Source organism: Rutilus rutilus (assembly GCF_951802725.1).
Source record: "Rutilus rutilus genome assembly, chromosome: 6".
NCBI lineage: Eukaryota > Metazoa > Chordata > Actinopteri > Cypriniformes > Leuciscidae > Rutilus > Rutilus rutilus.
Genome location: NC_140214.1, coordinates 22,405,651 through 22,418,196, shown reverse-complemented (window position 1 = coordinate 22,418,196; position 12,546 = coordinate 22,405,651). Strand labels below are relative to the sequence as shown.

Genomic DNA, 12,546 nt, shown 5'->3' with positions numbered 1-12,546 from the left:
ATGTGTTGCTGAAAATTTGCACATGTGCAAACTATCTCCATTTCTATTTGTTTGATTTTCAGGTCAGAGGAAGATGAGGGGTTTCCTGCGGTTGCAGTTGAGAGACTTCTTTTGGAGAGAATTTGGGAACAAGAGCCGACCCCTCCCGGTGAGTTACCTGTTGTATATAATAGTAATGCTTTTGAGGTGTTTTCACACCTGAAAGTCCACACCAAGGTCCAAACCAAAGTTCATGTTTTGATAGATTTTATACATTCGGTAAGTTTTGGTTTGGTTTCACATTGTAATTATGCAAGCGCACTAAAGAACTCTGATTATTTATAACATGCCACTAATGCAGTATATTATAGACATAAGATGGAAATGTTCAACTCTGGATGTGTGTGTGTGTATATATATATATATATATACACACATACATACACACACACACACACACACACACATACATACACACACACACACACACACACACACTTAAAGGGATAGTTCAGCCAAAAATGATATTTAACCCATGATTTACTCACCCTCAAGCCGTTCGAGATGTATATGTCAATCTTTTTTCAGACGAACACATTTTCAGTTATTTTAGAAAATGTCTTAGATCTTTCAGTGGTTATAATGTGAAGCTATGGGGTCCACCTGCTTCAAGTCCCAAAATGTGCATGCATCCTTCACAAAAGTAATCCATCCGGCTCCAGGGGGATAAACGAAGGCCTTCTGAGGGTAATCCGTGCGGTTTTGTCGTAAAAATATACATATTTAAAACTTTATAAACGAAAATAACTGGCTTCCGGTAGCGGTCGTTCTACGTCATGACGCTTCCTACGCTACGTCCTACTTCATACGCCAGCATCCATCTCCGTGAACGCGTGTCGACCGCTACAGGAAGCCAGTTATTTTCGTTTATAAAGTTTTAAATATGTATATTTTTACGACAAAACCGCACGGATTACCCTCAGAAGGCCTTCGTTTATCCCCCTGGAGCCGGATGGATTACTTTTGTGAAGGATGCATGCACATTTTGGGACTTGAAGCAGGTGGACCCCATAGCTTCACATTATAACCACTGAAAGATCTAAGACATTTTCTAAAATAACTGAAAATGTGTTCGTCTGAAAAAAGATTGACATATGCATCTCGAACGGCTTGAGGGTGAGTAAATCATGGGTTAAATATCATTTTTGGCCGAACTATCCCTTTAACGTTCAAAACTGTTGGGTCAGTAAGATTTTTTTCAAAGAAATTAATACTTTTATTTAGCAAGGATGCTTTAAATTGATCAAAAGATTTTTATTTCAAATAAATTCTGCTTTTTAAACTATTCATCAAAGAATCCTGAAAAAAAAAAAAAATCAAGGTTTACACAAAAATTGAAAAACTGTTTTTAACATTGATGATATTAGGAAATGTTTCTTGAGCAGCATATTAGAATGATTTCTGAAGGTATCATGTGACACTGAAGACTGGAGTAATGATGCTGAAAATTCAGCTTTGCCATCACAAAAATGAAAAAAAGAAAGAAATCAAAAGCGCTTTGTCTTCCCTGTAGTTTAGACATAAACCCTACTCCAGAAGAGAAAACATCATGTCATTGCTAAATATCTAAGCTGGTAACTGAAAGGTTGCAGGGCTGTTCCCGGGGCGATCACCATTACGCCCTCGAGCAAGACAGGTGGCTCCAGAGACACTGTCGCTGTAATATAACATTGCACGTTTCTATGGTGACGATGCATGAAAGTCGTGAAAGCAAATTATGCCCTCAGTCGTGTGGGGGTAAACAAAGATTTATTTATTTTTATCGTAAATATTTGTCTTATTTGTCTTGTTTAATTAGCTCTCCCTCCTAAACCGCCCAAAGCCAAAGCCATGGCCTCATCTGTGACCAATGGAAACAACAGCTTACTGAGTGATGCTGAATGGTACTGGGGAGACATTTCCAGGTAAACCGCTGATATAATTACCTGGTCAGCTGTTATTAAGATCGTCAGACATTTCTGTATATGACGAATCTTTGTTTGATGCACACGGGTTTAGAGAGGAAGTGAATGAGAAGATGAGAGACACTCCTGATGGTACGTTCCTGGTGCGGGACGCTTCAAGCAAAGTGCAGGGAGAGTACACCTTGACCCTCAGGTGAGCGCTTCCTTAGGCCAAACTGCATTTTGTTTAATATCTAATAGGAGATGAATGCATTGCGTCGGTGTGCTGCTGTATCATTTGTTTACTATGCATGATTAAAAAGTGGAATGTCTAACAGGGACACAACATGATCAAAGCGTTGTGTTGTTTATTCCAGGAAAGGAGGAAATAACAAACTGATCAAGGTTTTTTACCGCGGGGGGAAGTATGGATTCTCAGAACCTCTTACTTTTTTCTCTGTGGTGGAGCTCATCAACCACTACCGACATGAGTCACTGACTCAGTACAACGCCAAGCTGGACACTCGCCTGCTCTTCCCCGTGTCTAAATATCAGCAGGTGCGATGCCTCCGCTCTTCACAATGCTCAAACTGATGCCGTCTTTTCACATTAATTGTATAATTTGCCTAAAATGGACATTTCTGTCATTATTTGCCTTCATAACGTACATAAGAATATTCTTATAGATCTTTTCCATACAATGGCTGTTCATAGCAACCACAATTTGTCAGTTTCCCAAAAAATCATACAAATACCTTAAAAGTGGTCCACATGATATTAGATTCACATTTAAATATTTTAGGGACACTGTTTTATTTAGCTTTCTGGTATATAATAAATATATAATACTAAATTTGTTATTAGAATTAATCTCCAACTTTAAGAAAAGTTGTAAGACCCCTGCATGTTGTGCTTCATCTGGCTGTTTTGAACTCAATAGTAGAGATGCACCAATACTAAATTTATCCGCCGATACCGATAGCCGATTATTTAGAAACATCTCTGCCGATACAGATTAGTTAGATTTTCTTAAGGAGAAAAACACCCTCTCTCAACTAATGCTGTGTAAACTATACAGGGAACCCCTTTCATTTGGGACATTATTATAATATTAGAGGCTTAAATTAACAACAGAGCCCAAACTATTATATTCAACTAAATATTCAGTTTATTTTCAGATATAATTACACTTAAATAAAAACTGAAATGTTTGAATGCAACTCAGTTGCACATAAACACTTGCCTTCATGACAAATTTATTCAAACATACATATATAATTAACAGTAAATAAGCTCCTCTAGTGTTTTTTTTATAGCTAACTAACAAACTGTGAACATTGGATAACTTTCTTGAGGTACATTAAGTGGAATATTGTTTACAAGCTGTTTTATTGACTACTTTCCACTGTTGAAACACTAAGTGATTACATGACACATGCTACATTTCGGCAAGTTGTACTGTATCTTTCAACATACCTTTTGGTGTTCATGCATGTTTTTTTTTGTGCTATAACTTGAATTAAAGTGAAGGAAAAGGCTCGCACTCCACGCTGCATGAACTGAGGTGCTACAGCGATCTGGCGCTACAAATAATGTTTGGTCTTGGGAAAAACTGCAGACCTGTATATATAGTTCTGCACATCTCTAGTTAAAACCAACTTGAGGTTGAGAAAATAATGAATTAATTTGGGGGGGAATAAGGCTTGTGAACACATTTTCTTGTGCTCTGCAGGATCAGGTGGTGAAAGAGGACAGTATTGAGGCGGTAGGAGAGCAGCTGAAGGTTTATCACGAGCAGTATCAGGAGAAGAGTCGTGAATATGATGTATTGTATGAAGAATACACACGCACATCACAAGTAGGCCGCATTTCATCTCTCCTTTAAATGCATTGGGATCTTATTAACTGAGTCACTAATAGAGATGGTCTGTTCAATCTCTCAGGAGCTGCAGATGAAGCGAACAGCCATAGAGGCCTTTAACGAGACCATCAAGATCTTTGAGGAGCAGTGTGAGACCCAGGAGCGCCTCAGCAGAGAGAACATTGAGAAGTTTCGCAGAGAAGGCAATGACAAGGAGATTGAGAGGTAGTCTTGTTTTTCATTACACATCAGAGCACATTCGAGTCATGTTTTGGCTTCTGTATCAGAGAGAAACTTTTTCACTGTCTATTCAGAATTCAAAGCAACTCTGAAAAGCTGAAGTCCAGAGTGACAGAGATTCATGACAGCAAGAGGAAATTGGAACTGGACTTAAAGAGGCAAGCCACAGACAATCGAGAGATAGACAAGAGGATGAACAGCTTGAAACCAGACCTCATACAGCTGAGGAAGCTAAGGGACCAATACCTTGTGTAAGAACAGCCCCCATATATTTCTATTTTAATATATGTTAAAATGTCATTTATTCCTGTGATGGCAAAGCAGCCATTACTCAGATGATCCTTCAGAAATCATACTTTCATGCAGATTTTTTTGCTCAAGAAACATTTCTTATTATTATCAATGTTGAAAACAGTTGTGCTGCTTAATATAATTTTTTCAGGATTATTTGATGAGTAGAAAGTTCAGAAGAACAGTATTTATTTGAAGTAGAAATCTTTTGTTACATTATAAATGCCTTTACTGTCTCATTTGATCTATTTAATGTATCCTTAAATGTATTTTGTGTATTTTCTATTTAATGTAATTTGTTGAAAAAAAAAATTCCGTTTTTTTCCATTGTTGAGTGAAGCCAGTAAAGACAACGCAATATAAAAACATTATTTTGCGGTACACAGGCATTACTGCAAGCTCACAATAAAAAAAATAACAAATCTGTGATGCTGTAGATTTCAGGATACTCTGTACACTGGTTATTTATTCACAGGTAACCGCTGGTGACGTTAACAATACTGATATTGTCTTTGCAGATGGTTGACTCAGAAAGGCACCAGGCAAAGGAAGATCAATGAATGGCTGGGTTTAATGAATGAATCAGAAGAGTAAGTTCTGTTCAGTCTGTCTTCAGAAGTACAAATAGGATGTATGAAGCCAGGCCCAGGTACATTAGTCATTTTGGGATACCCATAGAACACCACTTTGACAATCTCTGTGACAAATCACAGAGAATTTGGACATCTTAACACAGACAAATTATAAAAAGGTTAACATCATCATGAACTTGACTCAACATTTATATCATATCTGTAAGATTCCACTGTCAAGCATATGGCATAAAGGTTTTATTCTGATTTATTTATTTTCTTTCCTCAAATTTAGAGAGTCTGTCAGATATTAAATTAAGATTTTACCTTGTAATTCTACAGAGATATGAGTGGATTTATGTATTGTTTGCCTTTTGTATGTTAAACCACAGTTTTTGCCATGAAAATTGGCTTTTTGGTGATGACATGGCATAAAGATTTTAAATAAACAACAAGCAGGAACGTTAACTAAATTATCTTATTGCACAAAGCACATAAGTTAAATAAAATCATGATAATTTGGATAGATAAATCAGGTATTATTAGTCATTATAGTCATAGTCATTATTCCACTTCTGACCTTTCAGCTTCTATTCTCTGTTGGACGACGATGACGATCAAGCACATCACGACGAGTGCTCCTGGTACGTAGGGGACATCAAGCGCACACAGGCGGAGGATCTCCTGAGAGGCAAACGGGACGGCACCTTCCTCATCAGAGAGAGCCAGACCCAGAAAGGATCCTACGCATGCTCTGTTGTGTGAGTTACTGAAGCAATGCTCTATTCACCTCATCTAGATTCACATTTGCAACAGCTAGGGTTTGCTCCTTATTCAGAAACGGTTCCATTTTTAATCGAACAACTTGCGGTTCGATTAGTGGTTCTAAAATGTGTATTCTTCCACTACTTATTCAGTGGCACCGCATCACCAAATCTATAGCGCAAAACATTCAGTTTGACTAGAAAACGAATGATTCTAATGAATCGGTTCTTATTTTAGTGAATCAGAAACATTCAGTTCATACAGTGTAGTCCGACTCCTGAAAAGACTCTTGTGATCCATTTCTTTAGTGAATCAAACATACGGCTTTCAGCTAGCTGAGACTTCATATGACATGACAATATGCAGTTATTTGTTCGTAGTGTTTAATTTTTTGTATTGCTGTTTAATATTATTGGATTAAATTTATGTAGTCTCTAAAAAGACTTAGAAGAATTTTGCGTAAATTGTTCTGAATGGGTCCTTTAAAAAGTACTATACTTAGTTATTCAATTACATTAAAGCTGTTGATTAAATTAAATATCTTAACAAAATACAGCCTAATTGGATTTTATTAAACTTCAAAATGCTATGAATTAAATAAATGTGAGTGCTGCATGTTCAGAGTCTAAATGCAGTGCAGTTTCAGAGCAGTTTGCAATTAATAAATATAGCACAATTATGCCAAGCATTTGCTTATGATCTAATGTTGATGAATTATAATAATGTTTACTTCATGATGTAGATGTTAAAACAGTGTATATTTTATCTTCCTCATCTTTTTGAACTAGCAGCTGGAAGTAGTAAATCATAGACATTTAAAAATAAGAGTCAATGTTTACTTCATGATGTAGATGGTTAAAACTGTATATTTTATCTCCCTCATCTTTTTGAACTAGCAGCTGGAAGTAGTAAATCATAGACATTTAAAAATAAGAGTCCTGGTGTATTTTGGGCTTGTTTATTATTTTCATTCACAATTTGATTGGTATTTTAGTTACACAATAAACTGGATCTAACATTTAATTCAATAGAAACTCTTGTAGCTTCTCTCTGGGCTGCCTCGTCACAGGAACCAAAGATTAAGAATATTATTTAACACATTCAGTATATAGACATAGGCGAAGGGTGAATGCACTTCCCCTTAAAAAAAAAAGATTTAATAATCATAATAATCCTTTAAAAGTAGCGATTCATTTGAAGAAAAGTAGCGATTCTTTTTGGAAAAGTAGCGATTCATCTTAAGTAGCGATTCACTAAGATAAGTAGCAATTCTTTTTTGAAAAGTATTGATTATTTTTGGGGAAAGTAGCGACTCTTTTTAGGAAAAGTAGCGATTCTTTTTAATGTAGTGATTCTTTTTAGGAAAAGTAGCAATTCATCTTAAGAAGCAATTCTTTTTGAGAAAAGTAGCGATTCTTTTTGAGAGAAGTAGCGATTCACTTTAAGAAAGTAGCGATTCCCGATCAATTATTTGTTATTATTACACGGCTCTGTGGAATATATTATTCTGATTGGTTAATAGCGCCATCCAGCAGTAAGTTATTCCCAGATAACACCGCTCAAAACAGATAGAGTGCTATACGCCTGCTAGGAACGTTTTTTCTTCATGGAAGTTTTGCGTTTGGTGAGCTAATAAAATATTAAAACTCAGTCAAATCAATATTTTGTGTACAGTTATTTAATTATGCCATCCAGTATTGTGGACTTCCTCTCTCTTGTTTCATACAAACGCAGCTGCTGCCATTTTGTGACTATTGTTTTATACACTGTTGGATTATGAGATACAAACAGGTACAATTTTAAAACAGTTTAATCTGAAATCAATATATCTTATCTCCATAATTATTTATGTGGCGAAATGCTGTGTAATAAGTAGTATGAATGACTGTATACCGTATCTCTTAAATGTCTGTTTAGTTTGAACTTGCCGCTGCAACTGGTCTCACTGCGGAAGCTCATCTGCCATAGTCAGGCGATCAGTGAACTGTGATTCCTGCTGCACTGTGCGACTGCAACTCGTGCTGGATGAGCAAAGCAGAAGTTTACAATGGTTTTTATTTTTATAAAACAGCAAAATGGCAGTGGAGGCGATGCCGCGGTGGGCACCGTAATGTAATGTGAATGTTGCGGTGGGATATTCTATGCTAATTTCACCCTCACGCTCCATCATGGCGATATCGCAAGACAGCTTTTCACTCAACCAGAAATCTAACAAGTGCTCCTAAAAAGAAATGTAAGCGTAGAGCCCTGTTAAGCGGTGAGTGGATTCTACAGTTATGTGCAGCTATTCTCTCTAAAAGCAGTCAGAAGCAGCAGCAGTCAGTGGTTTGAGTGAGAAAATTCCACGCTAGTGTAAGACTGGAAAAACTGGAATAGAGGGCAACTCTCTGAGAGAAAGGAAATTAACATTTGAACTCACTTGTGATGCTTTGTGATGCTCTGAGTGGCCGAGACTCTCAGCATCATGTATTTTCTGGTGTCAGGTTCGCAGAGTTTTTGATGTTTTGTATTTATTATCTTTGAACTGATTATGAAATTGGCATGATACATTTACCTGACATCATAAATTGTTACATTTGATTTTATTCTGACTGACTCTGAAATAGTTTTCCCAAGTAGATTAAACGGATTAGTATGTTCCCACAAGTTTTGCGTCAGATTAGTGACGACTAATATTTGGCATCAATTCAAGTGTACTTGGTTTGCAAAGACAAGAAGTGAATTTCCGTTTAGAACAGCAAATGCTGCTTGACCAATCTAAATTCGGGTGTGTCTTACCTCTATTTTAATTTAATGTTACTTTAGATAAGTGTACGTAGGAAACCACGGCATGGCCAATCCAAAGCTATTATAAGACAAGTAATGTTGGTCAGCTTGTATCTGTAATAGTGGCCATACCTCTACTGAAGTTAACATTTAAGTTAAATTCAAGTGTATGCAATTGCATGGGGGCTACACCAAAGTATCTTTGATTGTGACCGATCTCAGGTATATAGCAATTACATCTGTTTGGTGATCAAAAGGACCTCTGAGCAACATAGTTTCCTAATCTGGAACGGGTAAAATATACTTAAAGAGTTAAAAATAATAATTAAACATTCGCTCACTTTTAATGATGCTCAGATATCATTAAAACCCTTTTCATTTATGGAGTCAGATGAAATGATGAGGTAATACATATGAGAAAATATATTTCATTTAATCTTGTTGTGTTGCGTAAAAGGAAAGACAGTAACGCGCAGAAACCTTCCCCGTATTATTGGAGACCGCCTTTAGGCAGGCTTACACTAGTCTCGAATCCGTGGCCATGAGAAGGTTAAGCCTTGCCCAGCCTGACACACACTTTGCTTATGTAAATAGATTTAGTAGTATCAGCACAGTAATCTTTTTAGATTGCCTTTTCTTACACATTATTATCGTATCAGCAAAATACAATATCGATCAACTTCTTAATTCATATATTGATATATTAGTACAAACCAATTTCATCACGTGTGTGTATATATTGAATAAAACAAGTCAGTTGCAGTTGAATGTGTGCTTTAGCCTGTTTAAGTAAAAGAATCTGAGATACAGGATATAATTAGAAATTGTATATGTTTGTTTAAATTGACATATGGTATTCATTTTATTTGTGCAGGTCTCAAAAAGTGTAAAATTTTATTTTAAAAACTCTTTTTTTTACTAAAAGAATCATAAGTGTAACCAGAAGTGTTAAGAGGAATTGGAACTGGAATCGTCAAATACTTTACGGTTCTCTTCCCCAGTTGTGACCTACACTTCCTTAATTTCTCCCTCTCGCATAACACGTTCTTCTTTTTCAACAGAGTGGATGGAGAGATCAAGCATTGCATGGTTTACAAGACGGCCACAGGTTTTGGATTTGCTGAGCCCTACAACCTTTACGGTTCCTTGAAAGACTTGGTCCTGCACTACAAACACACCTCTCTGGTCCAGCACAACGACTCACTGAATGTAACCCTGGCCTACCCGGTCCTCGCACAGCCGCCTAGATGAGCACCGTGACACGACACTGCCGAGGACACGCATATAAAGCATGATTAAGCACATTATACAGAGCAAACTATACTAACACCGAACTTTTACGTTTATCATAGAGAACAGATAAGCACAGTATATTATCGTAAGTAAGCGTACGGCTTTTTTGTAAGCCCATAGTTTTCTGTATCAATCAAAGTCAGCTGCAGTAATTACGGTAAGATCACAGCTTGTGTACTCTGTATTTGTTGTCCCAATACAAGAGAGAGGCGAGTGTCACATGACTCCATGAAAGCTCGAACTAGTGCCGTAGTCCTGGATATTTTCGATTAGGACATGGGTCAGGGACGAGATGAGGAATTAACTGAAAGTTGCAGCTGTTGATAATCTTTTAGCTGTTACGCTGCGTTCAAGCCACGTCGTAATTACCGTAGTCTTGAGATGACAACATGGGATGTTCTATTCTGAGCTGTACCGTGACCTCGTAATTACGGTAATAACGACATGGCCTGAACGCACCTTTATGTCACTGTGTATTTGTTTGGTAGTTCGCTTCTGCCAACCATATCAATAGATTCCTCTTTATGTGAGTTGTCCTGTAGAAGATGTGAAATTGTTTTATATATCAGATGTGGTTGAGGGACTCTGAAGTCCTTTTAGCTTCTAATCTGCCTCTTTAAAAGCTAGTCGTCATGGTGAGAATAAATAGCCATCAACAATTGCGTACTTTTATTTGAGATTTTACACCACAGCGCCGAAGTCTGGCATCTTAATGGTTTCTGTGGGCTGGTATTGGTGCTTCCTGCTATATTTTTGATTCTTGTAATTTGAGAATGATGCATGGCTAGCGAACCGTTAAGATCCAGAGCAAAACAAACGTGATCCCAAAGCAATGACGCGCACAGGAACTTTCACTCGCTTAGAACGGTTTCAAGGGGCTAAGCAGGTTATTCAACAGGCGCAAGCAAAAATGGAATGGAAAAACACCTGGATATGATTACAGATTTTTTAGGTAATTATCAGGTGCAAGTTGATTTATTGTGGTAGTAAAAAAAAGTCCTAATGGTGGTTGGGCGTTTTGTAACTGTACTTCCCCTAGTGTCTCATGGCATCTTGGGCTTGTGCTGTGGCTCATCTTGTCAGATGATACACTGGTCTGTATCATCATACAGTCAGCTGGATCAGAAAGTACCTTTTTTTTTTTGTTAGTGATCATAAGCAGAACCAGATAGCAATTTTATGTTTGCTTACTAAGAATCAGTGATTAAATTACATTTTTGAAGAGGAAGTGGTTTTAAAGTGCCTTCTGCTCATGTGTCCTTGAGGAGCTTTCCTGGGATTGGGGCAGTACAGAATGCTTCACTTCCATAGATTCACTAATCAGATACTCATGCCACACACACACACTCCTCGAACCCAACAACCAAAAGGAGGATCATCCCATCAAAGGCATTCTGTTCAGTACTTTAAAATAAAATGCTTTCTAATTGCAGGTGCATTGGGAATAGCAAGTTAGAGAAGACCTCTTTTTTGTAATTAAACATAACTCTTATTTGTTAGCTTGTATGCTTTTAATGAGGTTTGGTCTTAACCAGAATGCACTTTCGTGGTTGTTTATTTGAGGAACCTTTTTAACAACAGGAGTAATTTCATCCATTTTTAAGGCCTGTTCACACCAAGACAAAAATTTAATGTGATAAAGATTTTAATTTGATTGAATGGCTAAGTGATAACATTCACATGCCAATAGTAGTTGTTTTTCCCCTAATCTCTTATCTATCGAATAAAGCTATTCAACCACACTTTTGGTCACATGCCCAGAGCCGCTGCCACTGTTACATAAAACTACAATTTGGTGGCTCTTACAGAGTACAGTTTGGTTTCGGAAGTAAAAAATCACATTCATTTTCTCTCGCAATTCTGACGTTTTTTTCTCTGAATTCTAAGTTTATATTTCACAGTTGTTGTTTTTTACGAAAATAAAAAGGGTAATTGCAACTTTTTTGTTGTTTATATCATACAATTTGGACTTTTATTCTCAGAATTGTGAGTGCATGTGACTTAAAGGAGAACTTGGTAACTTTTTTAACGTAATAAAACTGTCTAGAAATCATTTGGATGGTTAAACAACCTGTTCTGGTGATATTGGTGACTTTCCCCGCTTCCCCCAGCGTTCCCAGGCGGAAAACCAACCTTGCAACTTGGGGACTACCGTCCGGGTAGGTTTAGGGGTGGGTTTAGGGGTGGGGTTAGGGGTAGGTCATCAGACCAATCAGGGATGACTTCCCTAATGAATATTCATGAGTCTTCCCCTACCATCCTGTGAAAAAAAATATTGCGTCCCGGCAAGATAGAAAGTGGAAGTCTCGTGAGAAACGAGAATGCGAACGAGCGCGAAACACAAATTGCTTTACGGCAATTCGACATAAACAAACACGCATGTATGATGTATTACCAGATTACCCACCTCGGTAGACATAGCTCCACACGATACAGTTGGCTTGCTCCGATCAAAACAAACGCACATGAGCAGCGGTAGAGAGGGGGAGGAGGCCGCCGCAAGTGAGTTTTTTACGACCGTGTTGTGAAATATACGCCCCACAGCTGTAGGGGGAGCTCGTGGGGAAAACATGCGACAACAAAAGGGAAAATCAGCGAAGAAGTGACTAGAGTTCGCTAGAGTTACCGAGTTCTCCTTTAACCGTGTAATTCTGAGATATAAAGTCGCATCGATTAAAAAGTCACAATTTCCTTTCTAATTTGTTTTATTCCGTGGCAGAAATAACCTTGCATATTTAACAATAACTTATAAACTGCTAAAGACAGACCTAGGAAAAGTTGCAGAACAACAAAAAGTTGCATAGTGCTTTGGTACATGCATGGTAACCACAACTGT

General features: G+C 37.5%; 1 protein-coding gene across 1 annotated transcript in view; it reads left to right on the top strand.

Annotated features, from left to right (window-relative positions):
• The window catches only part of pik3r2 (phosphoinositide-3-kinase, regulatory subunit 2 (beta)), a 32,945-nt gene extending 20,658 nt beyond the window's left edge, over positions 1 to 12,287 (top strand). Inside the window, exons 7-16 of the mRNA XM_084410892.1 lie at positions 63 to 148; positions 1,838 to 1,943; positions 2,038 to 2,136; positions 2,300 to 2,480; positions 3,655 to 3,780; positions 3,866 to 4,008; positions 4,098 to 4,274; positions 4,833 to 4,904; positions 5,474 to 5,647; positions 9,479 to 12,287. Coding sequence (XP_084267018.1) covers positions 63 to 148; positions 1,838 to 1,943; positions 2,038 to 2,136; positions 2,300 to 2,480; positions 3,655 to 3,780; positions 3,866 to 4,008; positions 4,098 to 4,274; positions 4,833 to 4,904; positions 5,474 to 5,647; positions 9,479 to 9,668 — 1,354 coding nt within the window. The 3' untranslated portion in view covers positions 9,669 to 12,287. The remainder of the gene's footprint in view (positions 1 to 62; positions 149 to 1,837; positions 1,944 to 2,037; positions 2,137 to 2,299; positions 2,481 to 3,654; positions 3,781 to 3,865; positions 4,009 to 4,097; positions 4,275 to 4,832; positions 4,905 to 5,473; positions 5,648 to 9,478) is intronic.
• The last annotated feature ends 259 nt before the right edge of the window (positions 12,288 to 12,546 follow it).